The 27867-nt window shown below is 45.2% G+C and overlaps 1 protein-coding gene across 3 annotated transcripts; it reads left to right on the top strand.

Moving 5' to 3' along the window:
- Positions 1-677: 677 nt before the first annotated feature.
- LOC308351239 (uncharacterized protein) lies at positions 678-27790 on the top strand (the record flags this gene model as incomplete). Of its 3 annotated transcripts, none has more annotated exons than XM_080816750.1 (2): positions 678-738; positions 27192-27790. In XM_080816750.1, the coding sequence occupies 2 exons, from the start codon at positions 678-680 to the stop codon at positions 27788-27790; spliced, it is 660 nt and encodes a 219-aa protein (XP_080672876.1). The 3 variants fall into 3 exon arrangements, with proteins under 3 accessions (XP_080672876.1, XP_080672875.1, XP_080672877.1); XM_080816749.1 differs by having other exon boundaries at positions 678-1253; positions 27659-27790; XM_080816751.1 differs by lacking the exon at positions 678-738 and having other exon boundaries at positions 27173-27568; positions 27719-27790.
- Between the last annotated feature and the right edge of the window lie 77 nt (positions 27791-27867).

Genomic DNA, 27867 nt, shown 5'->3' with positions numbered 1-27867 from the left:
ACTTAGAGAACAGACGGAGGGTAGAGGGAGGGAGGTGGGGGGTGGGCTGGCAGGGGCATGGGGATTAAGGAGGGCACCTGTTGTGATGAGGATTGGATGTTGTGTGTAAGGTGAATCACTGAACTCTAGTCCAGAAACCAGTGTTGCGCTACATGCTAACGAACTAGAATTTAAACAAAAATTTTAATAGAAAAAGAATTACAATTCTCCTAAGTCATCTCTGCAGCAGGCGGTGGTGGGAATTGGGCCAGCACCACCGGCACCTGCAAATAAGCCTGGCCTTCGTGTGCAGCCTGCCAGAGAGAAGCACACACGCCTAAGAACTGCAGATACTCCAGTCTCTGAAAATTCAAGAAAAGCTAAGAATCCTAGAAATTACTTTCTATTAATAACAGTGAAACAAATGGGAAGAAGTTAAATTTAGAAACATGAAAAAGGATGTCCAAGCCAATGGGAGGTCAGGGATGGCAGCACGTACACACACACACACACACACACACACACACACTGATTGTGCCCTGGAGAAAAGGCACAAACAGGAAGTAGGAAGTCAGTATGTGATCAGCCTGATCTCTGGGCAGGTATATAAGGGCTCCCGGCCCAGAAGTCTCCACACCTGAGCACCTGTCCTCTGCACCTGCTCCTCTGACCTGCTCCGCCCTCAACCCACCAGAACCATGAGCTGCTGTGGCTGTTCCGGGGGCTGCGGCTCCGGCTGTGGGGGCTGCGGCTCCGGCTGTGGGGGCTGTGGCTCGGGCTGCTGTGTCCCCGTCTGCTGCTGCAAGCCCGTGTGCTGCTGTGTGCCAGCCTGCTCCTGCTCCAGCTGTGGCTCGTGCGGGGGCTCCAAAGGGGGCTGTGGCTCATGCGGGGGCTGCAAGGGGGGCTGCGGCTCGTGTGGGGGCTCCAAGGGGGGCTGTGGCTCCTGTGGGGGCTCCAAGGGGGGCTGTGGCTCCTGTGGGGGCTGTGGCTCCTGCAGCTGCTCGCAGTCCAGCTGCTGCAAACCCTGCTGCTCCCAGTCCAGCTGCTGCAAACCTTGCTGCTGCCCTTCAAGCTGTGGGTCATCCTGCTGTCAGCCCTGCTGCTGTGTCCCCTGCTGCTCCCAGTCCAGCTGCTGCAAACCCTGCTGCTCCCAGTCCAGCTGCTGTGTCCCCTGCTGCTCCCAGTCCAGCTGCTGCAAACCCTGCTGCTCCCAGTCCAGCTGCTGCAAACCCTGCTGCTCCCAGTCCAGCTGCTGCAAACCCTGCTGCTCCCAGTCCAGCTGCTGTGTCCCCATTTGCTGCCAGTGCAAGATCTGAGGCTCTGACCACAGACCCCAGGTATCTCCAATCTGAGCTCCCCTGGCCATGACCAGTAAAACATTCCATATCCCCAGAGCCCAAATCCCTGTCTGTCTTCATCTGAAAAGGAGTGGCTGAGACTTTGGGCCCAGAGTCCAGCTCACCAGATGCTGTTCTCTTATCCATCCTGGAATCCCTCCCCGCTCACCTTCCAGAAGGCCCTGCCTCCTTGTCCACTGCATTTGTAACTCAGCACCTTGGGATCTGAACCTCTAAACACCCACCAGTCTCCCCAGTGAATTTGGTTAGGACTAGGCTTGCGCTATTACCATCAGAGACCCACCTCCCCTTCCCACCACCGGTCTTCTCCACCTGCAACACCTGAGCTGAGGCTGGTGTGGGACTCCTGGGAGGCCGTCTACCCCCCAGCTCTGGAGCTGCCTGGGACCCAAACCGTCACTCCTCTTCCCTGGGCCTTCCTCCCCAGCCCTGTTCTCTGTCTACCAAGGTCTGCTCCAGACCCTGAAAAGCCCCTAAATAAATACACTGTCAAACCACAAGCCTTGGGCTCCCTGTGATTCCTTTCTTCCTTCTCCTGCACTTGAAGAAGGTGCCCAAAACACTGGCATGAAAACCAGTGAAGTATATGATGTTCCAAGTGTTTAGCTGCTAATGCCTTTTCAAGATGCACATATTCTCAGAATACGTCCTTGGGTGCAGAGGCCGAGCTCTCGCACCTGGACCACATCCACCGGCAAGTGCTCTGGCCAGGGCACTCCCCCCACCCCACACCCCAGGCATCAGTTTCCTGGTGGCTCACACAGTTCAGCTACCTGTGGTCAACTTCCATCTGGAAGTAGATGGTCCCTTGAGGTGGTGTCAGAAGGGGAGAGCGGCGGTCATGCTGTGGCCCCACACCCACATCATCCACCTCACTTCACCTCAACACACAGGTATTTTATCACCTCACATCATCACAAGAAGGGTTGAAAACTTGAACTTGGAGCTTCAGGGGGGAGGACAAGATGGCGGCCGAATAGGGGGTCTTGTTTCGTCTGGTCCCTTGAATTCAGCTAGGTATCTATCAAACCGTTCTGAACACACACGAATTCAGCCGGAGATGTAAGATTTATCTGGCTCTCCACAAGCAGAAAAATAACTACAACAGATGAATGGATAAAGAAGATGTGGTCCATATACACAATGGAATATGACTCAGCCATCAGAAAGGATGAATACCCGACTTTTGCATCCACATGGATGGGACTGGAGGGGATCATGCTGAGTGAAATAAGTCAGCAGAGAAAGACAATTATCCTATGGTTTCATTGATTTGTGGAACATAAGGAATAGCACAGAGGACATTAGGAGAAGGAAGGGGAAAAATGGATGGGGGGAATCAGAAGGGGTGATGAACCATGAGAGACTGTGGACTCTGGGAATCAAACTGAGGGTTTCAGAGGGGAGGGGGATGAGGGGATGTGTTAGCCCAGTGATGGGTATTGAGGAGGGCACGGATTGCGTGGAGCACTGGGTGTTCTACGCAAACAACGAATCATGGAACACAACATCAAAACCTAATGATGTACTGTATGGTGACTCATATAACTGAACCTTTGGGGGGAATAGAGGAAGATAAGCAGAGCGGGGAGTGAGCTTCCATAAGCTGGCCACTAGAAAGTGATATAACACTGGAGCAAAATTTCAGGACCCTTGGAAATCTGCTCTAGTGAGAGGCACCCCCAAGGGCACAGGGGACGAATAGGGCAGAATTCTAGGGGGATCGTTGTGGTCTCGGGATTCCAGGAGACTCCGAAAGAATGGGGAAGCCTGAACCGGCAGAGTACTCAAGCAGTGGAGTGGGGAGACTGGTTATGGTCAGCAAGTCCAGAAGGGACTTTCGGCTCTGGACACCATAAACCGTGAGCCAAGCCGGGAGGGAGACCACCCTCTGCCTGACCACCCTGAAAAGGACTAGGTGCGGGCTAACATCCTAGGGGAGATGTAGAACACCTTGTGCCCATGACAGGGACAGCTGTCAGGGCGCTGTGGCCCACAAAGAGGTGCCGGGGCAGCACCCAGCACGATTAGGGAGCTGTGGAAGAGGGTGCACCGTGAACCCACCTCCGCTAGCAGTTGCAAAGTCACAAAGCACAGAGATGCTCATGGGTCTTCATGACTGCCTCGGGAGAGGTGCAGCAGGCAAGAGCTGCAGGAGTCTGTGGAGTCTGGTACGCACAGAGGGGAGATGGTTTGACCTGGAGGATTTGTTGGCGGCGGGAGGCGGGCAGGGTGTGCAACGAACTTGCGACTCTGGGCCAGATTCCTGCAAGGCCAGGTTTGCTCTGACCCTCTAAAGAGACGTACAGTGACGCCAGGGAACAAAAGCCACACAGCTGACCAGCTCACATTAAGCGCATCCCCCTGGCAAGGGGAGGGGCAACTCCCCCCAGGCAAAGATGCCTAAGAATCCGAGCAGCAGGCCCGGCCCCCAGAAGACAGACTAGAAGAAGAGGTGAATGGTCAGCTCATTTCCCACAGGACTGGAAAACTCCAGCACTGGGGGGGAAATAATATAGGGAGCTCCGAGTGGTCCCGCATGGCTTGTCCATACTTTAGGCTAAAAGGTTACATGCCTTCTTTAGTTTCTCTGCTTATGTTTTCTTTCTTTTTCTTTGTTTTTACCCTGTTCCCATTTCAAATAGATTCTTACTTCCCAACCGATTCTTTTTTTTTTGTTTTATTTATTTATTTGTGAGAGATAGAAAGAGCAAGAGTAAGGAGGAGAGCAGAGGGAGAGGGAGAAGCAGACTCCCCACTAAGCAGGGAGCCTGACATAGGCCTCAATCCCAGGGCCTTGGAATCATGACGTGAGCTGCAGGCAGCTGCTTAACTGATTGAGCCACCCGGGCACACACCCAGCCTATGTTTTTAAGTTGCTTCTTAACTTTTGTTTTTTTCACATCGATGTTTTAAAGATGTATGCCCCATACTAGACTGCTTTTCACTCTACTCAACTTACCTTGATATATATAAGTTCTGATTTCTTTGCTGTTGGGGGATACAGTGCCTTCTACCACACAGACCAAAAATCAAACAAGAACAGGCAGATCGCCCCGGTTTGTCCATCCTGAGAAATTATACTCTCTCTCCCCACCACCCCCATTTTTTCTTTCTTATGGTTTGAGATCATCTTGGCTCTGGTTGCATACCTGTGGTAGCTTTTGACCACTTCGGATTTTTTTCTAAGGTGCATTTTGCTTGGGTCGTGGTTGATATTCTGGATTCTGTCCATTCACTCAACCATCCCTTGACAGAATGACTAGGAAGAGGAACTCCCAACAAAGAAAAGAGCCAGAGACAATGTCCTCCGCCACAGAACTAATGGATATAGATATAAGCAAGATGTCAGAGGTGGAACTCAGGATACTAATCGTAAAGTCAATAGCTAGGCTTGAAAAAAGCATTAGTGACAATATAGAATCTCTAAGAGCAGAAATGAGATCCAGTCAAGCTGAACTTAAAAACGTCATGACTGAGAGACAGTCTAAACTGGATACTCTAACAGCCAGGGTATATGAGGTAGAATAACCAATCAGTGACCTAGAAGATAAGCTGATAGGAAGGAAGCCGAGGAATATAGGAACAGGCAGCTAGTAATCCCTGAAAATCGACAGAGAGATCGATGATGCCATGAAACATTCCAATGTCAGAATTACTGGGATCTCTGAGGGAGTGGAGGGAGTGAGAGGGCTAAAAGGTATATTTGAGCAAATCACAGCTGAGAACTTCCCCCAGTCTGGGGAAGGAAACAAGCATTCGTATCCAAGAGGAAGAGAAGACCCCACCCAAAATCAATAAAATTAGGTGAACACTCTGACATATAATAGTGAAGCTTGCAAATCTTAAAGCCAAGGAAGCTATCCTGGAAGAAGCTAGGTGAAAGAGATTCCTTATGTGTGGAGGGAGGAACATCAGAATAACATCAGACCTACCCACAGAGACCTGGCAAGCCAGAAAGGGCTGGCAAGACATATTCAGGGTCCTAAATGAGAGGAACATGCAAGAGGGATGGGGCAGCTGGGTGCTGGACATTGGGGAGGGCATGTGCTATGGTGAGTGCTGTGAATTGTGTAAGACTGATGAATCACAGACCTGTACCCCTGAAATAATGCATTAGGTGTTAGTTAATTAATTAGTTAATTAATTCATCTTTCAAGTGCAGCTAGGAATACTTCATCCAGCAAGGCTGTCATTCAGAGTGGATGGAGAGATAAAGAGCTTTCTGGACCAGCAGAAACTGAAAGAATATGTGACCACCAAGCCAGCCCTGCAAGAAATATTAAGGGGGATTCTATAAAAGAAGAAAACCCCAAGAGTAATATGGACCAGAAATTGACAGAGACTACCTATAGAAACAGGGACTTTACAGGCAGTATGATGGCACTAAAATCGTATCTCTCAATAGGTACTCTCAATGCGAATGGATTAAATACTCGCATCAAAAGATACAGGGTTTCAGATCAGATTTAAAGAGCAGGACCCATCCACATACTGTCTACAGGAGACTCATCTTGAACCTAAAGACACCTCCAGATTGAAAGTAAGGGCATGGAGAACAATTTACCATGCCAATAGACCTCAAAAGAAAGCTGAGGTAGCAATTCTCATATCGGACAAATTAGATTTCAAACCAAAGACTGTCGTAAGAGATGTAGAGGGACACTATATCATTCTGAAAGGGTCTATCCAAAAAAAGACGTAACAATTGTAATTATCTATGCCCCCAACTTGGGAGCGGCTAACTACCTAAACCAACTAATAACCAAAATAAGGAATCCTATTGACAATAGTACATTAATAAGAGGAGACTTCAACACTCCCCTCACAGCCATGGACAGATCCCCTGAGCAGAAGATCAACAAACAAGAGCTTTGAAGGACACACTGGACCAAATGGACTTCAGAGATACATACAGAACATTCCATCCTAAAACAACAGTATTCTAATTCTTCTTGAGTGCCCACGGAAATTTCTCCAGAACAGATCACACACTGAGTCATACATCTGGTCTCAACCGATACCAAAAGACTAAGATGATTCCCTGCATATTTTCAGACCACAATGCTTTGAAACTGGAACTCAACTACAAGGAAAAATCTGAAAGGAACGCAAACACTTAGAGGTTAAAAAGCATCCTGCTAAAGAGCGAATGGCTCAACCAGGAAATTAGAGAGGAACTGAAGCAATTCAGGCAAACCAATGAAAATGAAAACACATCGGTTCAAAATCTATGGGATACTGCCAAGGCAGTCCTGAGGGAAGTACACAGCCATCCAAGTCCCACTCAAAAATTTAGAAAAATCCCAAATGCGCAAGCTAACCTCACACCTGAAGGACCTGGAGAAAGAACAGCAAATAAAGCCTAAAACAAGCGCAGAAGAGAAATTATAAAGATTAGAGCAGACATCAATGAAATAGAATCTAGAAGACTAGTAGAACAGGTCGATGAAACTAGAAGCTGGTTCTTTGAAAAAAATAAACCTCTGGCCAGACTTATCCAAAACAAAAGAGAATGGACCCAAATTAATAAAGTCTTGAATGAGAGTGGAGAAATCACAACTAATACCAAGGAAATAGAGACAATTATTATAACTTACTACCACGTGCCAAAGCTGCGTGCCAACAAACTAGGTAATCTGGAAGAAATGGATGCATTCTTGGATACTTATAAGCTACCAAGACTGAAACAGGAAGAAATAGACAATCCGAACCGACCAATAACCAGCAAGGAAATTGAAGCAGTCATCAAAAACTTCCCAAAAAACAAGAGTCCAGGGCCAGATGGCTTCCCAGGGAAACTCCACCAAACACCTAAAGAACAAGTCATACCTATACTACTGAAGCTATTCTGAAAAATAGAAATGGAAGGAAAACTCCCAGACTTGTTCTATGAGGCCAGCATTACACCAATCCCAAAACCAGACAAAGACCCCATCAAAAAGAAGAGTTACAGACCGATATTCCTGATGAACATGGATGCCAAAATATTCGACAAGATCCTAGCCAATAGGATCCAACAGTACATTAAAAGGATTATTCACCAGCACGAGGTGGGATTTATCCCTAGGATACAAGGGTGTGTCAACATTTGCAAATCAATCAATGTGGCGTACTACATTAATTAAAGAAACGGTAAGAACTATATGATCCTCTCAATAGATGCAGAAAAAGCATTTGATGAAATACAGCATTCTCTCCTGATTAAAACTCTTCAGAATATAGGGATAGAGCGAACATACCTCAATATCATAAAAGCCATTTATGAAAAGCCCTCCGTGAATATCATTCTCAACACGGAAAAACTGAGAGCTTTTTTTTATGAGGGCGAGACACAACAGGGATGCCCACCCTCACCACTTCTGCTCAACATAATGCTAGAAGTCCTAGCCTCAGCAATCACAACAAAAAGAAATGAAAGGCATTCAAACTGGCAAAGAGGTCAAACTCTCTCCCTTTGCGGGTGATATGATACTTTATGAGGAAAACGCAAAAGACTCCACCCCAAATTACTAGAACTCATACAGCAATTCATCAGCATGGCAGGATACAAAATCAATGCGCAGAAATCAGTTGCATTTCTTTTGTTTTTTTAAGATGCAGCAACGAAAAAAGTTGTATTTCCACGGTCACGGAGTGGAAAAAATCATTGTGAAAACGTCTATGCCATCCAGAGCAATTGACACTTTCAGTGCCCACCCTATCAAAATACCATCAACATTTTTTTACAGAGCTGGAACAAGGAAACCTAAAATTTGTATGAAACCAGAAAAGATCCCAAATCGCCAGGAGATTGTTGAAAAAGGAAATCAAAGCTGGGGGCATCTCAGTCTGACTTCAAGCTATATCATAAAGCTGTGATCATCAAGACAGCATGGTTTTGGCACCAAAACAGACACATAGATCAATGGAACAGAATAGAGAGCCCAGAAATGCGACCTCAACTCTATGGTCAACTAATCTTCAACAAATCAGGAAAGAATATCCAATGGGAAAAAGACAGTTTCTTCAATAAATGGTGCTGGGAAAATTGGACAGCCACATGCAGAAGAATGAAAGAATGTACATTGTCTCACACCATACACAAAGATAAACTCAAAATGGATGAGTCCTCCGCGTCAGATGGGAATCCATCAAAATCCGAGAGGAGAACATAGGGAGTAACCTCTTCCACATTGACCACAGTGATGTCTTTCAACACGGGTCTCTAAAGACAAGGGAAACAGAAGCAAAATGAACTTTTGGGACTTCATCAAGATAAAAAGCTTTTGCACAACAGAGGAAACAGTCAACAAAACTAAGAGGTAATCTTCTCTACAGAATGGGAGAAGATACTTGCAAATGGCATATCAGATAAAGAGTTGGTATCCAAGATCTCTAAAGAACTTCACAAACTCAACACGTCCCCCCAATTAATAATAATAACCCAGTCAATAAGTGGGCAGAAGACATGAACAGACACTTCTCCAAAGACATACAAATGGCCAACAGACACATGAAAAAATGTTCAACATCATTAGCCATCAGGAAAATACAAATAAACACCACTATGAGGTAACACCGTTCACCAGCTAGAATGGCAAAAATTGGGGCATCTGGGTGGCTCAGTCATCAAGCGTCTGCCTTTGGCTCAGGTCATGATCCCAAAGTCCTGGGATCGAGTCCCTCACAGGGTTCCCTGCTCTGTGGGAAGCCTGTTCTCCCTCTCCCACTCCCCCTGCTTGTGCTCCCTCTCTCACTGTGTCTCTTTCTGTCAAATAAAGAAAGAAAATCTTTTTAAAAGATTAGAATGGCAAAAATTAACCAGACAGGAAATGCTAACAAGGATGAGAGAAAGGGGAATCCTCTTACACCGTTGGTGGGAATGCACGCTGGTGCAGCCACCCGGGAAGACAGTATGGAGGGTCCTCAAGATATTAAAAAATAGAGCTACCTTATGACCCAGAGATCGCACGACTAGGGTCTTACGCCAAAGATACAGACGTAGTGAAAAGAAGGGCCATCTGCACCCCAACGTCCACGGGTCAATGTCCACAATCGCCAAACTGTGGAAGGAGCGGAGATGCCCTTCAACAGATGAGTGGATAAAGAAGACGTGGTCCGTATATATGACGGATTATTCCTCCGCCATCGGAAAGGATGAATACCCACCATGTGCATCGACACGGATGGAACTAGAGAGGATTTTGCTGAGTGAAGTAAGTCAAGCAGAGAAAGACAATTATCGTATGTTCTCACTCGTATGTGGAACGTAAGGAACATAAGGAACAGCACAGCGGACCACAGGGGAAGGGAGGGAAAACGGAATGGAAAGAAACCAGAGAGGGAGACAGACCATGAGAGATTCTGGACTCCAGGAACCAAACTGAGGGTTGCAGAGAGGAGGGGGATGGCCTAACCGGGTGATGGGTACGAAGGAGGGCACGTGTTGGGATGCGCCTGGGTGTTACATGCAACTAATGAATCGCTGAACACTACACCGAAAACTAATGATATACTATATGTTGGCCAACCAAACATAACAAAAAATAAATTAAAACATGAAAAGACAAAGACTATGTCCTACGGAACAAATGCTGGCTATCCCCAAGAAAACCAGGGGCGAGGCTATTTGTGAGAACATTCTTTATCAGAGGAAGTATGCGAGAGCTTCCTAACGGTCCGGCAGGTGACTTGGTGACGTAAGAAAGCTTTGCATCCGCAGGGGGTCGCCAGGCAGTGGCCCAGACTGCGATCTTCACAGTCTGAGAAGGTAATTTTGTCACCAGGAAGGATCATGTGGGGCTCAGTCTCTCGGGCTTCTGAGGGCCTGGGCCTGAGTGACACGTACGTAAGCGCAGCCCCCTGCTCTGCCGGTCCAGCGCTAGTGCACCCACCTCGGGAGCACCCTGTGTCGGGAGTCTAGGCGCCCCTCTCCTGGGGCTCGGTGCGCGTGCCCTTGTTTGCTTGCCAAGACGTTTTGTCTAGAATTACAGAGGAAGGCTTTGTCCCTGTGAGAAGGTGACATATAACGCACACGGGACTGATGAACCAAGAAGGGACAGAATACGGCTTTAAAGTATGGGGACAAAGATGAGAGAAAACGTCCACGTGTAGAGAGCGATTCGGGCGGCAGAGATGGAGGGTGAACACGAGATTTTTGGTACATCTTCCAGTACTATTTGCCTTTTTAAACTACATGTTTATGATACTGATTTTAAATGTAGCTTAAGGTAACACATAAGGGGTTCTGGGGGGGGCTCGGTTGGTTAAGCGTCCAACTCTTGGTTTTGGCTCGGGTCATGATCTCAGGGTTGTGAGATCAAGCCCTGTATTGGCTTCCGGCTCCACTCAGAGTCTGCTTGGGATCCTCTCTCCCCTTCTGCCTCTGCCCTTCCCCGGCTCGTGCTCTCTCTCTCTCAAGTAAGTGAATATATCTTCCTTTTTTTTTTTTCCTTTTTCTTTTTGTTGTGTTACGTTAGTCACCACACAGTACCTCATTAGTGTTTGATGTCATGTTCCCTGATTCATTGTTTGCGTATCAAACCCAGTGCTCCATGCAATCTGTGCCCTCCTTAATACCCACCACTAGGCCAACCCATCCCCCCACCCCCTCCCCTCTGACACCCTCATTTTATTTCCCAGAGTCCATAGTCTCTCATGGTTCACCTCTCCCTCCAATATCCCCCTCTCATTTTTCCTTTCATCCTCCTAATGTCCTCCATGCTACTCCTTATGTTCCACAGGTAAGTGAAACCCTATGGTAGTTGACTTTCTCTGCTTGACTTACTTCACTCAGCGTAATCCCCTCCAGTTCCATCCATGTCGATGCAAATGGTGGGTACTCATCCTTTCTGATGGCTGAGGAATATTCCATTGTGCATATGGACCACATCTCTAAGAAAATAAAATAAAGTAACATAAATGCAAAATAATCCAGACCACTTCATTTTAAATTAACAGTCTTCTAAGTAACTCTTTTTTTAGAAAGATTTTATTTATTTATTTGACAGAGAGAGAGAGAGAGATCACAAGCAGTCAGAGAGGCAGGCAGAGAGAGGGTGGGAAGCAGGCTCCCTGCCGAGGAGAGAGCCCGATGCGGGGCTCGACCCCAGGACCCTGAGATCATGACCTGAGCCGAAGGCAGACGCTTTGACCCACTGAGCCACCCAGGCGCCCCGTCTTCAAAGTAATTCTTAAAGACAGACATCGTGGGCATCGGGACTCCCGGCCCCTTAGGGAGAAACACTGGGTCTCTCAGTGATGCCTGCGACCCCTCGCCGGCACTGCGAGCCCTTAGTGAGCACCTGCTGGATGCCGGCCTTGCTCTGGCCCTGGGGAAATGGCAGCAAACAGCGCCTGAGACCCGACCTTGAGGTCTGACCTTCCAGGCGAAAGAGGCAGGCAGGAACCTCAGAGCGGCCTGCCAGGGGTGCGGAGTTCGGAAAAGCTGCTGAGGAAAAGGAAGGGGGGCTAGTGGTGGCAGGAGCCAGTCCTGCTGGACGCCACGCAGAAAGACATCGAGGAGGCTGGGGGACCGGTGCAGACAGCCCTCCTGTTCCATCCCCGTCTAGATCACAGCTGTGCTATGGCCCATCCAGGAAGCAAGGGGAAGGTGTGTTTCTCCTAAAGGTAAAACCATTCCATGTGAAGAGCTAACCGTGCACTGAGATTCCCTCTTTGCTAACTCTGGACACTAACATCTCCTTAACCCATACTGATTTCATGAGAGATGCTGTTTACGTCCTCATTGGGCAAAATTAAGAGCCGTCAGCAGTAAGTCCTTCACCCCATTTTTCTTCTTAATTTCATAGATCTAATAAATTCAGAATCCGACAACCATTCTTAGGCCTAGTAAGACATTCATTCCCCTCCACAGCAAAAATCTCGCAGATAATGTGGTGGTCTTCTGACTTTCCTGGTGTGTCCACCTGGACACAGGAAAGCTCCCTGCGGATATGCACAGAAAAGAAGGCAGTCCCCAAACTCTTCACCAGAAGGCTGGCTGCAGCGGTCCTATGTGTATACCAATTAAAATGATGCGGCCCACATTTCTTTGACTTTTTTCATAAAACATATAGCCTGGAGGGGCACCTGGGTGGCTCAGTCAGTTGAGCATCAACTCTTCTTTTGCTTTTTCTAAGGTTTTATTTATTTATTTGTCAGAGAGAGAGCACAAGCAGGCAGAGTGGCAGGCAGAGGCAGAGAGAGAAGCAGGCTCCCCGCTGGACAAGAAGCCCGATGCAGGACTCGATCCCAGGACCCTGGGATCGTGACCTGAGCCAAAGAGGCAGCAGCTTAACCGACGGAGCCACCCAGGCTCCCCTGAGCATCAACTCTTAATCTCAGCTCAGGTCCTGATCTCAGGGTTGTGAGCTCAAGCCCCACACGGGGCTCCACACTAAGAAAACCATCACCATATATCATGGATATCCCTCCTAGGAAGAAGACGCAGGTGTAAGTTTGGGTTTCGCCATGCACGGGCACGCATGTAAATAACTCTGACACAAGTAGGATCACGTAACCTACTGGATTCGTTTTTGTATTCTCAACTGCCTCTTTGCCTGCCTCCTACGGCCGGCCTCCTCTGCCCCCAACCACTATTCCATTCCTCCCTCACGCACGTACACAAAATATGTGTGAGGGATATTTCGTACCGTTTCAGGAACCCTCCCTCCTGCCCTGTGGCAGGAGGAACGATTGGTCCAGGCTCTCAGGAAAACAGCATGGTGGTTCCTCAAAAAATTAAAAATAGAACTTCCGTGTGACCCAGTCATTCCACCCCTGGGTATTTATCCAAAGAAAACAAAAACACAAATTCAAACAGATATCTGCAGCCTCACATTCATGGAGGTATTACTGACCACAGCCAAGGTATGGAAGCAGCCCAAGTGGCCATCCATGGATGAATGGATAAAGAAGATGTGGGGTGTGGACAGTGGACTATCACTCGGCCATAAAAACAGAATGAAATCTTGCCATTTACAATGACGTGGGCGGAGCGAGAGGGTATGCTACCTAGTGAAAACCTAACCCTAACCCACACACTCAACCTAGCCCCCGCATCCAAGCCCTGAGCCTGACCCTCACCCTACCCCTCGCCCTCAATTTATCCCTCCAGGGAGGTCTCTGTACAGCCACTAACAGGCACATCCCCTCACCTGGGCCCTAACCCTAACCCTTGTTCTGGCCCTGACCTGACCCTCAATCCTAGGTCTGAGGGAGACAATGATTTGGTGTATAGAGAGGACAGAATATTACTGAGCCATCAAAAAGAATGAAATCTTGCCATTTGCCATGATGTGGATGGAGCTAGAGAGTATTATGCTAAGTGAAATTAGTCAGAGAAAAACAAATACCATATGATTTCACTCATATGTGGAACTTAAGAAACAAAACAAATGAGCAGCGGGGAAACAAAAGAGACAAACCAGGAAACAGAGTCTTAGCTCTAGAAAACACACTGATGAGACCAGAGGTGGGTGGGAGGGTGGGGGATAGGGGAACAGGTGATGGGGATGAAGGAGTGCCCTGTTGTCCTGGTGTGATGAGCACCAGGTAGTGGACAGAAGGGATATCATATACCTGAAACTAACATTACACTGTATGTCAACTATCCCTCAACAAACGGGAAGAAATAAATGAAAAGAAATACTTTGTACTGTTTTGTTACCAAAATGAGATCCTATTATGCTTGTTTCTCTATATCCACTTTTCTCACCCACCAATTCCGTTGGGAAATATCTCCAATTCAACTGGTATGGCTAATGTAATGTTTCTAATAGGTATTATTATTGGTTTCGAATTTGGTGGTGGTGGGGGTGCCAATGTCTGTGTTGTGAGTGTGTACATAAATATATATATATATTCACACACACATATATATATGTGTGTGTGTGTGCGCGTGCGTGTGTATATATATGTGTGTGTGTGTGTATATATATATATATATATGGTCTGTTTGTACTCGCATTTTACTTTTAGTAATTTCAAGGCAATTGTATTGATATCACCGAATTTTATTAAATGATGCTTTCAAAAAAAACTACACCAACTTACGTCCCAAAAACGATGTACAAGAGCTCCTTTCCCCAACTTCATGAGCAATGGCTGTCATCACTCTTGCTAATTTTTGCCAGACTGGTGGATATCAGCATCTTACTTTTTAATTTGCTTTGATCTGACTCCCAGTGAATCTGACCTATTTGTCAACGTGTAGGAGCCATCGTGCTCTAAGGACCTGAAACCAGTGGACAAGTCCGGCAAGGTCTCAGGACACAAGATCAACACATGAAAACTGACGGTATGTCTGTTCACTTCCCATGAAGGAGCTGAACACAAAATTAAGAAAAAAGCTCATGCCCAACAGAAAGAGAATGAAAGAATAAAATACGTGGGAATGGATTTAACAGGAGAGGTACAAAACCAATATGCTGAAAGCCACAAAACATTGTTAAAAGAAATTAAAGGAGATGTAAGTAAATGGGGAGACTGAATGTTTGTGCCCCACCAAACGCACTCACAGAAGCCCTGACCCGCTGAGCACTGGGTGTAGACATGGAGACTCAATGGAAGTGATTGTGGTTACATGAGGTAAGAAGGGTGGGCAGATCACAGAGGACTGGTGTCCTGGTAGGAAGAGACACCCAGCGCTCTCTCTCCATATCTCTCTCTCTCCATCTCTCTCTCTCCATTGTTCTCACTCCATATCTCTCTCCTTCTCTCCACCTCTCTCTCTCTCTCTCTCCATCTCTCTCCCCCTCCATCTCTCTCTCCTTTCCATACATCTCTATCTCTCTCTCTCTCTCTCTCTCTCCCCCATCTCTCTCTCCTTTCCATACACCTATCTCTCTCTCTCTCCCTCTCTCTCTCTCTCTCTCTTGCTAGGGAAAGGCAGTGTGTCCACACAGTGAGAACACAGCCATCTGCAACCCAAAGGAAGAGTTTTCACCAGAAACTGACTCTGTAGGCACCTTGCTTTGGGGCTCTGGCTTCCAGCACTGTAAGAAGGTTAATTTCTTTTGTTTAAGCCATCGTGTCTGGTATTTTGTTATGGCAGCCAGACCTCACTAATACAAAGCTCATAGACCTGGAGACTTAATGGAGTTAAGTTGGCAATACTTCCCCGACCGAGCCACAGATGCAGTGCGCTCCCCATCAGAATCCCAGCTGTCTTCTGGGGGGAAACTGACAAGCTGACTCTAGAGTTCACATGGAAGCTCAAGCAACCTTGAGCAGCCAAAACAATCTTTAAAAAGGAGAACAGACCAATGAAGACATACAAATGGCTACCAGACACATGAAAAAATGTTCATCATCTCTAGCCGTCAGGGAGATTCAAATCAAAACCACATTGAGACACCACCTTACACCAGTTAGAATGGCCAAAATTAGCAAGACAGGAAACAACGTGTGTTGGAGAGGATGTGGAGAAAGGGGAACCCTCTTACACTGTTGGTGGGAATGCAAGTTGGTGCAGCCACTTTGGAGAACAGTGTGGAGATTCCTCAGGAAATTAAAAATAGAGCTTCCCTATGACCCTGCAATTGCACTACTGGGTATTTACCCCAAAGATACAGATGGAGTGAAAAGAAGGGCCATCTGTACCCCAATGTTTATAGCAGCAATGGCCACGGTCGCCAAACTGTGGAAAGAACCAAGATGCCCTTCAACGGATGAATGGATAAGGAAGATGTGGTCCATATACACTATGGAGTATTCTGCCTCCATCAGAAAGGACGAATACCCAACTTTTGTAGCAACATGGACAGGACTGGAAGAGATTATGCTGAGTGAAATAAGTCAGAGAGAGTCAAGTATCACATGGTCTCACTTATTTGTGGAGCAGAACAAATAACATGGAGGACATGGGGAGATGGAGAGGAGAAGGGAGTTGAGGGAAATTGGAAGGGGAGGTGAACCATGAGAGACTATGGACTCTGAAAAACAACCTGAGGGTTTTGAAGGGGCGGGGCTGGCAGGTTGGGGGAACCAGGTGGTGGGTATTAGGGAGGGCACAGATTGCATGGAGCACTGGGTGTGGTGAAAAAACAATGAATACTGTTACGCTGAAAATAAATAAAAAATTTAATTAAAAAAATGATGAAAGACCATTCCATGCTCTTGGATCAGAAGAATGAACATTGTCAAAATGTCTATACTGCCGAGAGCAATCTATACTTTTAATGCCATTCCAATCAAAATTCCACCGGCATTTTTCAAAGAGCTGGAGCAAATAATACTAAAATTTGTATGGACTCAGAAGAGACCCCGAATTGCTAAGGAAATGTTGAAAAACAAAAACAAAACTGGCGGCATCACGTTACCTGATTTCAAGCTTTACTACAAAGCTGTGATCACCAAGACAGCATGGTACTGGCATAAAAACAGACACATCGACCAGTGGAACAGAGTAGAGGGCCCAGATATGGACCCTAAACTCTACGGTCAAATAATCTCTGACAAAACAGGAAAAAATATCCAGTGGAAAAAAACAGTCTCTTCAATAAATGGTACTGGAAAAACTGGACAGCTATATGTAGAAAAATGAAACTCCACCATTCTCTTACACCGTCCACAGAGATAAACCCGAAATGGTTAAAAGACCTCAATGTGAGACAGGAATCCATCAGAATCCTAGAGGAGAACATAGGCAGTAACCTCTTCGATATCAGCCACAGCAACTTCTTTCAAGATATGTCTCCAAAGGCAAAGGAAACAAAAGCGAAAATGAACTTTTGGGACTTCATCAAGATCAAAAGCTTCTGCACAGCAAAGGAAACAGTCAACAAAACAAAGAGGCAACCCACGGAATGGGAGAAGATATTTGCAAATGACAGTACAGACAAAAGGTTGATATCCTATCAAGAACTATAAAGAACTCCTCAAACTCAACACACACAAAACAGATCATCATATCAAAAAATGGGCAGAAGATATGAACCGACACTTCTTCAACAAAGACATACAAATGGCTACCAGACACATGAGAAAATGTTCATCATCACTAGCCATCAGGGAGATTCAAATCAAAACCACATCGAGACACCACCTTACACCAGTTAGAATCGCCAAAATTAGCGAGACAGGAAACAACGCTTGCTGAAGAGGATGTGGAGAAAGGGGAACCCTCCTACACAGTTGGTGGGAATGCAAGTTGGTGCAGCCACTTTGGAGAACAATGTGGAGATTCCGCAAGAAATTAAAAATAGAGCTTCCCTATGACCCTGCAATTGCACTACTGGGTATTTACCCCAAAGATACAGATGGAGTGAAAAGAAGGGCCATTTGTACCCCAATGGTCATAGCAGCAATGGCCACGGTCGCCAAACTGTGGAAAGAACCAAGATGCCCTTCAACGGACGAATGGATAAGGAAGATGTGGTCCATATACACTACGGAGTATTGCACCTCCATCAGGAAGGACGAATACCCAACTTTTGTAGCAACATGGATGGGACTGGAAGAGATTATGCTGAGTGAACTAAGTCAAGCAGAGAGAGTCAATTATCACATGGTCTCACTTATTTGTGGAGCATAATAAATAACATGGAGGACATGGGGAGATGGAGAGGAGAAGGGAGTTGAGGGAAATTGGAAGGGCAGGTGAACCATGAGAGACTATGGACTCTGAAAAACAACCTGAGGGTTTTGAAGGGGCGGGGCTGGGAGGTTGGTGGAACCAGGTGGTGGGTATTAGGGAGGGCACCGATTGCATGGAGCACTGCGTGTGGTGCAAAAACAATGAATACTGTTAGGCTGAAAATTTAAAAAAAAAAAAAAAAAGAATTGAAACCTATTCTCCTGAAACTGTTCCAAAATATAGAAACGAAGGAAAAACTTCCAAATTCATTTTATGAGGCCAGCATTACATTGATCCCAAAACTAGACAAAGACCCCATCATAAAGGAGAATTACAGACCAATATCCTTGATGAACACAGATGCGAAAATTCTCACCAAAATACTAGCCAATAGGATCCAACAGTACATGAAAAGGATTATTCACCACGACCAAGTGGGATTTATTCCGGAGCGGCAAGGTTGGTTCAACATCTGCAAATCAATCAATGTGATACAATACATTAATTAAAGAAAGAACAAGAGCCATATGATACTCTCAATAGATGCTGGAAAAGCATTTGACGAAGTGCAGCATCCTTTCTTGATCAAAACTCTTCACAGTGTAGGGATATAAGGGTACATACCTCAATATCATCAAAGCCATCTATGAAAATCCCACAGCGAATATCATTGTCAATGGGGAAAAACTGAAAGCTTTTCCCCTAAGGCCAGGAACACGGTGGGACTGTCCACTATCACCACTGCTATTCAACATCGGGCTAGAAGTCCTAGCCTCAGCAATCAGACAACAAAAAGAAATAAAATGCATCTGAATCAGCAAAGAAGTCAAATTCTCACTCTTTAGAGATGATACGACACTTTATATGGAAAACCCAAAAGACCCCACCCCAAAACTGCTAGAACTCATACAGGAATTCAGTAAAGTGTCAGGATAGAAAACCAATGCACAAAAATCAGTTGCATTTCTATACACCAACAGCAAGACAGAAGAAAGAGAAATTAAGAAGTCAATTCCATTTACAATTGCACCCAAAACCATAAGATACCTAGGAATAAACCTATCCAAAGAGGTAAAGAATCTGTACTCAGAAAACTACAAAGTACCCGTGAAAGAAATTGAGGAAGACCCAAAGAAATGAAAAAACCTTCATGGATTAGAAGAACAAGTGTTGTGAAAATGTCTATGCTACCCAAAGCAATCTGCACGTCTAATGCAATCCCTATCAAAATACCATCCATTTCTTTCAAAGAAAAGGAACAAATAATCCTAAAATGTATGTGGAACCAGAAAAGACCCCAAAGAGCCAGAGGAATGTTGAAAAAGAAAACCAAAGTTGGAAGCATCACAATTCCAGACTTAAGCTCTACTACAAAGACAGTATGGTACTGTCACAAAAACAGACACACAGGTCAACGGAACAGCATAGAGAGCCCAGGAATGGACTCTCAACTCTACGGTCAACTAATCTTCGACAAAGCAGGAAAGAAGGTCCAGTGGGAAAAAGACAGCCTCTTCAACGAATGGTGTTGGGAAAACTGGACAGCCACATGCAGAAAAATGAAACTGGACCACTTCCTTACACCACACATGAAAATGGACTCAAAATGGATGAAAGACCTCAGTGTGAGACAGGAATTCATCAAAATCCTTGAGGAGAACACAGGCAGCAACCTCTTGCCCCTCAGCCGCAGCAACTTCTTCCTAGAAACTCACCAAAGGCAAGGGAAGCAAGGGCAAAAATGAACTATTGGGACTTCATCAAGATCAAAAGCTTTTGCACAGCAAAGGAAACGGTTAACAAAACCAAAAGACAACTGACAGAATGGGAGAAGATATTTGCAAACGACATATCAGATAAAGGGCTAGTATCCAAAATCTATAAAGAGCTTAGCAAACTCAACACCCAAAGAACAAATAATCCAATCAAGAAATGGGCAGAGGACACGAACAGACATTTCTGCAAAGAAGACATCCAGATGGCCAACAGACACATGAAAAAGTGCTCCACATCACTCAGCATCAGGGAAATACAAATCATAACCCCAGTGAGATGCCACCTCGCACCAGTCAGAATGGCTAAAATTAACAAGTCAGGAAATGACAGATGCTGGCGAGGATGCACAGAAAGGGGAACCCTCCTACAATGCTGGTGGGAATGCAAGCTGGTGCAGCACTCTGGAAAGCAGCATGGAGGTTCCTCAAAACGTTGAAAATAGAGCTACCCTGTGACCCAGCAATCGCACTACTGGGTATTTACCCTAAAGATACAAACGTAGTGATCCGAAGGGGCACGTGCCCCCGAATGTTTATAGCAGCAATGTCCACAATAGCCAAACTATGGAAAGAACCTAGATGTCCATCAACAGAGGAATGGATACAGAAGATGTGGTATATATATATATATATATATATATATATATATACACACACACACACACACATACATACATACATATATACATATACATATGTATATATATATTATATATATAATATATGTACATATATACATATACATATATATTATATATATGATATATAATATATATATAATATATACATATATATTATATATAATATATACATATATATACATATATACATATATATTTATATATGTATATATATATACACACACATACATACATACAATGGAATACTATGCAGCCATCAAAAGAAATGAAATCTTGCCATTTGCAACAACGTGGATGGAACTAGAGGGTTATTATGCTTAATGAAATAAGCCAATCAGAGAAAGACAATTATCATATGATCTCCCTGATTCGAGGAAGCTGAGAGGCAATGTGGGGGGTTTGGGGGATAAGAAAAGAATAAATGAAACAAGATGGGATCGGGAGGGAGACAAGCCATAAGAGACTCTTAATCTCACAAAACAAACTGAGGGTTGCCGGGGGTAGGGGGGTAGGGAGAGGGTCGTGGGCTTATGGACATTGGGGAGTGCTGTGGTGAGTGCTGGAAGTCTGTAAACCTGGCGATTCACAGACCTGTACCCTTGGGGCTAATAATACGTTATATGCTTATTTTTTTTTAAATCTTAAAAAAAAAAAAAAAAAGAAAAGAAAACCGAAGCTGGTGGCATCACAATTCCCGACTTCAAGTTGTATCACCAAGTTGTGATCACCAAGACAGTATGGTACTGGTTCAAGAACAGATACATAGATCAACGGAACAGAACAGAGAGCCCTGAAATGGACCCCTGACTCTATGGTCAACTATTCTTTGACAAAGCAGGAACGAATGTCCAGTGGAAAAAAAGGCAGTATCTTTAACAAATGGTACTGGGAAAATTGGACAGCCACATGCAGAAGAATGAAACTGGACCACTCTCTTAGACCACACACAAAGATGAACTCAAAATGGGTGAAAGACCTAAATGTGAGACAGGAAGCCATCAAAACCCTAGAGGAGAACTCAGGCAATAAGCTCTTTGATATTGGCTGTAGCAACTTCTTGCTAGACACATCTCTGAAGGCAAGGGAAACAAAAGCAAAAATGAACTATTGGAACTTCAAGATAAAAAGCTTCTGTACAGGGTCGCCTGGGTGGCTCCATGGGTTAAGCCTCTGCCTTCAGCTCAGGTCACGATCTCAGGGTCCTGGGATCGAGCCCCACATCGGGTTCTCTGCTCGGTAGGGAGCCTGCTTGCCCCTCTCTCTCTGCCTGCTTCTCTGCCTACTTGCGATCTCTCGCTCTCTCTCTGTGTCAAATAAATAAATAAAATCTTTTTTAAAAAAAGAGTCTGGAAGTTTTCCTTCTGCTTCAATTTTTTGAAACAGCTTCAGGAGAATAGGTGTTATTTCTTCTTTGAAAGATTGATAGAATTCCCCAGGGAATCCGTCGGGTCCTGGGCTCTTGTTTTTTGGGAGGTTTTTGATCACTGCTTCAATCTCGTTACTAGATATCGGTCTATTCAGGTTGTCAATTTCTTCCTGGTTCAATTTTGGGAGTTTATAGTTTTCCAGGAATGCCTCCATTTCATCTGGGTTGCTTACCTTATTGGCATATAACTGTTGATAATAACTTCTGATGATTGTTTCTACTTCCTTGGTGTTAGTTGTGATCTCTCCCTTTTCATTCATAATTTTATGAATTTGGGCTTTCTCTCTTTTCTTTTGGATTAGTGTGGCCAATGGTTTATCGATCTTATTGATTCTTTCAAAAAACCAGCTTCTAGTTTCATTGATACGTTCTACTGTATCTCTGGTTTCTACCTCATTGATCTCTGCTCTAATCTTGATTATTTCCCTTCTTACATGTGGAGTTGGTTTGATTTGTTGTTGATTCTCCAGTTCTTTAAGGTGTAGAGACAGCTGGTGTATTCTGGATTTTTTCAATTTTTTTGAGGGAGGCTTGGATGGCTATGTATTTCCCCCTTAGGACCGCCTTTGCTGTATCCCATAGGTTTTGGAGTGAAGTGTCTTCATTCTCATTGGTTTCCATAAATTGTTGAAGATCTTCTTTGATCTCCTGGTTGATCCAAGCATTCTTAAGCAAGGTGGTCTTTAGCTTCCAGGTGTTTGAGTTCCTTCTGAACTTTTCCTTGTGATTGAGCTCCAGTTTCAAAGCATTGTGATCTGAGAATATGCAGGGAATAATTTCAGTCTTTTGGTATCGGTTGAGCCCTGATTTGTGACCCAGTATGTGGTCTATTCTGCAGAAGGTTCCATGTGCCCTTGAGAAGAATGAGTATTCTGTTGTTTTAGGGTGGAATGTTCTGTATATATCTATGAGGTCCATCTGGTCCAATGTGTCATTCAATGCTCTTATTTCTTTATGGACTTTCTGCTTCGATGATCTGTCTATTTCTGAGAGAGGCGTATTAAGATCTCCTACTATTAATGTATTCATATCAATATGGCTCTTTATCTTGATTGATAGTTTTCTCATGTAGTTGGCTGCTCCCACATTGGGTGCGTAGATATTTACAATTGTTAGATCATCTTGGTGGATAGTCCCTTTAAGAATTATGTAGTGTCCTTCTGTATCTCTGACTACCGTCTTTAGTTTAAAATCTAATTTATCTGATATGAGAATCGCTACCCCGGCCTTCTTTTTATGAAGCCAGCATTACCCTGATCCCCAAACCAGGCAAAGACCCTACCAAAAAGGAGAATTTCAGACCAATATCACTGATGAATATGGATGCCAAGATTCTCAACAAGATCCTAGCAAACAGGATCCAACAGCACATTAAAAAGATTATCCACCATGACCAGGTGGGATTCATCCCTGGGTTACAAGGATGGTTCAACATTCGCAAATCAATCAATGGGATAGAACAAATCAATAAGAGAAGAGAAAAGAACCACATGATCCTCTCAATTGATGCAGAGAAAGCTTTTGACAAAATCCAGCATCCGTTCCTGATTAAAACGCTTCAAAGTATAGGCATAGAGGGAACACTCCTGAACTTCATCAAATCTATCTATGAAAGACCCACAGCAAATATCATCCTCAATGGGAAAAAGCTTGCAGCCTTCCCGTTGAGATCAGGAACACGACAAGGATGCCCACTCCCCCCACTCTTGTTCAACATTGTATTAGAAGTCCTAGCAACAGCAATCAGACAACAAAGAGAAATAAAAGGTATCCAAATTGTCGAGGAAGAAGTCAAACTCTCTCTTTTCGCAGATGACATGATTCTTTATATGGAAAACCCGAAAGACTCCACCCCCAAACTACTAGAACTCATACAGCAATTCAGTAATGTGGCAGGATACAAAGTCAATGTCCAGAAATCAGTGGCTTTCTTATACACTAACAATGAAAATACAGAAAGGCAAATTAGAGAATCGATTCCATTTACTATAGCACCAAGAACCATAAGATACCTCGGAATAAACCTAACCAAAGAGGTTAAAGATCTGTACTCGAGGAACTACAGAACGCTCGTGAAAGAAACTGAAGAAGACAGAAAAAGATGGAAGACCATTCCATGCTCTTGGATCGGAAGAACAAACATCGTTAAAATGTCTATACTGCCCAGAGCAATCTATACTTTTAATGCCATTCCAATCAAAATTCCACCAGTATTTTTCAAAGAGCTGGAGCAAATAATCCTAAAATTTGTATGGACTCAGAAGAGACCCCGAATTGCTAAGGAAATGTTGAAAAACAAAAATAAAACTGGCGGCATCACGTTACCTGATTTCAAGCTTTACTACAAGGCTGTGATCACCAAGACAGCATGGTACTGGCATAAAAACAGACACATCGACCAGTGGAACAGAGTAGAGAGCCCAGATATGGACCCTCAACTCTATGGTCAAATAATCTTTGACAAAACAGGAAAAAATATCCAGGGCAAAAAAGACAGTCTCTTCAATAAATGGTGCTGGGAAAACTGGACAGCCATATGTAGAAGAATGAAACTCGACCATTCTCTTACACCGTCCACAAAGATAAACTCAAAATGGATAAAAGACCTCAACGAGAGACAGGAATCCATCAGAATCCTAGAGGAGAACATAGGCAGTAACCTCTTTGATATCAGCCACAGCAACTTCTTTCAAGATATGTCTCCAAAGGCGAAGGAAACAAAGGGAAAATGAACTTTGGGGACTTCATCAAGATCAAAAGCTTCTGCACAGCAAAAGAAACAGTCAACAAAACAAAGAGGCAACCCACGGAATGGGAGAAGACATTTGCAAATGACAGTACAGACAAATGGTTGATATCCAGGATCTATAAAGAACTCCTCAAACTCAACACACACAAAACAGATAATCATATCAAAAAATGGGCAGAAGATATGAACAGACACTTCTCCACTGAAGACATACAAATGGCCATCAGACACATGAAAAAATGTTCATCATCTCTAGCCGTCAGGGAGATTCAAATCAAAACCACATTGAGACACCACCTTACACCAGTTAGAATGGCCAAAATTAGCAAGACAGGAAACAACGTGTGTTGGAGAGGATGTGGAGAAAGGGGAACCCTCTTACACTGTTGGTGGGAATGCAAGTTGGTGCAGCCACTTTGGAGAACAGTGTGGAGATTCCTCAGGAAATTAAAAATAGAGCTTCCCTATGACCCTGCAATTGCACTACTGGGTATTTACCCCAAAGATACAGATGGAGTGAAAAGAAGGGCCATCTGTACCCCAATGTTTATAGCAGCAATGGCCACGGTCGCCAAACTGTGGAAAGAACCAAGATGCCCTTCAACGGATGAATGGATAAGGAAGATGTGGTCCATATACACTATGGAGTATTCTGCCTCCATCAGAAAGGACGAATACCCAACTTTTGTAGCAACATGGACAGGACTGGAAGAGATTATGCTGAGTGAAATAAGTCAAACAGAGAGAGTCAAGTATCATATGGTTTCACTTATTGGTGGAGCAGAACAAATAACATGGAGGACATGGGGAGATGGAGAGGAGAAGGGAGTTGAGGGAAATTGGAAGGGGAGGTGAACCATGAGAGACTATGGACTCTGAAAAACAACCTGAGGGTTTTGAAGGGGCGGGGGGTGGGAGGTTGGGGGAACCAGGTGGTGGGTATTAGGGAGGGCACAGATTGCATGGAGCACTGGGTGTGGTGAAAAAACAATGAATACTGTTACGCTGAAAATAAATAAAAAATTTAATTAAAAAAAAAAAAAGAAAAACTTTTGCACAACAAAGGAAACAGTCCACAAAACCAAAAGCCATCTACAGAATGGGAGAAGATATTTGCAAATGACTTATCAGATAAAGGATTAGTATCCAAATTCTATAAAGAACTGATACAACTCAACACGCACAGAACAAATAATCCAGTTAAGAAATGGGCAGAAGACACGAACAGTCATTTCTCCAAAGAAGACATCCACATGGCCAACGGACACATGAAAAAATGCTCAACGTCACTTGGCATCAGGAAAGTACAAATCAAACCACAGTGAGTTACCACCTCACACCAGTCAGAATGGCTAAAATTAACCAGGAAAAAACAGGTGTTGGTGAAGATGCGGAGAAAGGGGAACCCTCTTACTCTGGGGTGGGGGGAATGCGAGCTGGGGCAGCCACTCTGGAAGACAGTACGCAGGTTCCTCAAAAAGGACTGCATGGAGCACTAGGTGTTATATGCAAACAATGAATTATGGAACACGACGTTGAAAACTAATGATGCGCTGTATGGTGACTAACAGAATTTTTTGTAAAAAGTCAAAAATAGAACAACCCTATGGCCCAGCAATTGCACTACTAGGTATTTACACAAAGGATACAAAAACACAGATTCAAAGGGGCAGCTGCACCCCCAATGCTTATAGCAGCAATGTCCACAATAGCGAAACTATGGTAAGAGTGGTAAGAGCCCAGATGTCCATCAACAGACGAATGGGTAAAGAAGATGCAGTATATATACACAATGGAGGCTTACGCAGCTGTGAAAAGGAATGAAATCTTGTCATTTGCCATGACATGGGTGGAACTAGAGGGTATTATTTTAAACAAAATAAGCCCAGAAAGACAAATGCCATAGGATCTCATTCATATGTGGAATATCAAAAACAAAACAGATGAGCATAGGGGAAGAAAAAAAGGAGAGAGAGACAGAGAGGGAAGACGACCATAAGAGACACTTAGAGAACAGACGGAGGGTAGAGGGAGGGAGGTGGGGGGTGGGCTGGCAGGGGCATGGGGATTAAGGAGGGCACCTGTTGTGATGAGGATTGGATGTTGTGTGTAAGGTGAATCACTGAACTCTAGTCCAGAAACCAGTGTTGCGCTACATGCTAACGAACTAGAATTTAAACAAAAATTTTAATAGAAAAAGAATTACAATTCTCCTAAGTCATCTCTGCAGCAGGCGGTGGTGGGAATTGGGCCAGCACCACCGGCACCTGCAAATAAGCCTGGCCTTCGTGTGCAGCCTGCCAGAGAGAAGCACACACGCCTAAGAACTGCAGATACTCCAGTCTCTGAAAATTCAAGAAAAGCTAAGAATCCTAGAAATTACTTTCTATTAATAACAGTGAAACAAATGGGAAGAAGTTAAATTTAGAAACATGAAAAAGGATGTCCAAGCCAATGGGAGGACAGGGATGGCAGCACGTACACACACACACACACACACACACACACACACACTGATTGTGCCCTGGAGAAAAGGCACAAACAGGAAGTAGGAAGTCAGTATGTGATCAGCCTGATCTCTGGGCAGGTATATAAGGGCTCCCGGCCCAGAAGTCTCCACACCTGAGCACCTGTCCTCTGCACCTGCTCCTCTGACCTGCTCCACCCTCAACCCACCAGAACCATGGGCTGCTGTGGCTGTTCCGGGGGCTGCGGCTCCGGCTGTGGGGGCTGCGGCTCCGGCTGTGGGGGCTGTGGCTCGGGCTGCTGTGTCCCCGTCTGCTGCTGCAAGCCCGTGTGCTGCTGTGTGCCAGCCTGCTCCTGCTCCAGCTGTGGCTCGTGCGGGGGCTCCAAAGGGGGCTGTGGCTCATGCGGGGGCTGCAAGGGGGGCTGCGGCTCGTGTGGGGGCTCCAAGGGGGGCTGTGGCTCCTGTGGGGGCTCCAAGGGGGGCTGTGGCTCCTGTGGGGGCTGTGGCTCCTGCAGCTGCTCGCAGTCCAGCTGCTGCAAACCCTGCTGCTCCCAGTCCAGCTGCTGCAAACCTTGCTGCTGCCCTTCAAGCTGTGGGTCATCCTGCTGTCAGCCCTGCTGCTGTGTCCCCTGCTGCTCCCAGTCCAGCTGCTGCAAACCCTGCTGCTCCCAGTCCAGCTGCTGTGTCCCCTGCTGCTCCCAGTCCAGCTGCTGCAAACCCTGCTGCTCCCAGTCCAGCTGCTGCAAACCCTGCTGCTCCCAGTCCAGCTGCTGCAAACCCTGCTGCTCCCAGTCCAGCTGCTGTGTCCCCATTTGCTGCCAGTGCAAGATCTGAGGCTCTGACCACAGACCCCAGGTATCTCCAATCTGAGCTCCCCTGGCCATGACCAGTAAAACATTCCATATCCCCAG

Source organism: Martes martes (assembly GCF_963455335.1).
Source record: "Martes martes genome assembly, chromosome: 10".
Lineage (NCBI taxonomy): Eukaryota > Metazoa > Chordata > Mammalia > Carnivora > Mustelidae > Martes > Martes martes.
Note: the sequence above shows the minus strand (reverse complement) of the source record. Positions and strands in the feature narration are given on the sequence as shown.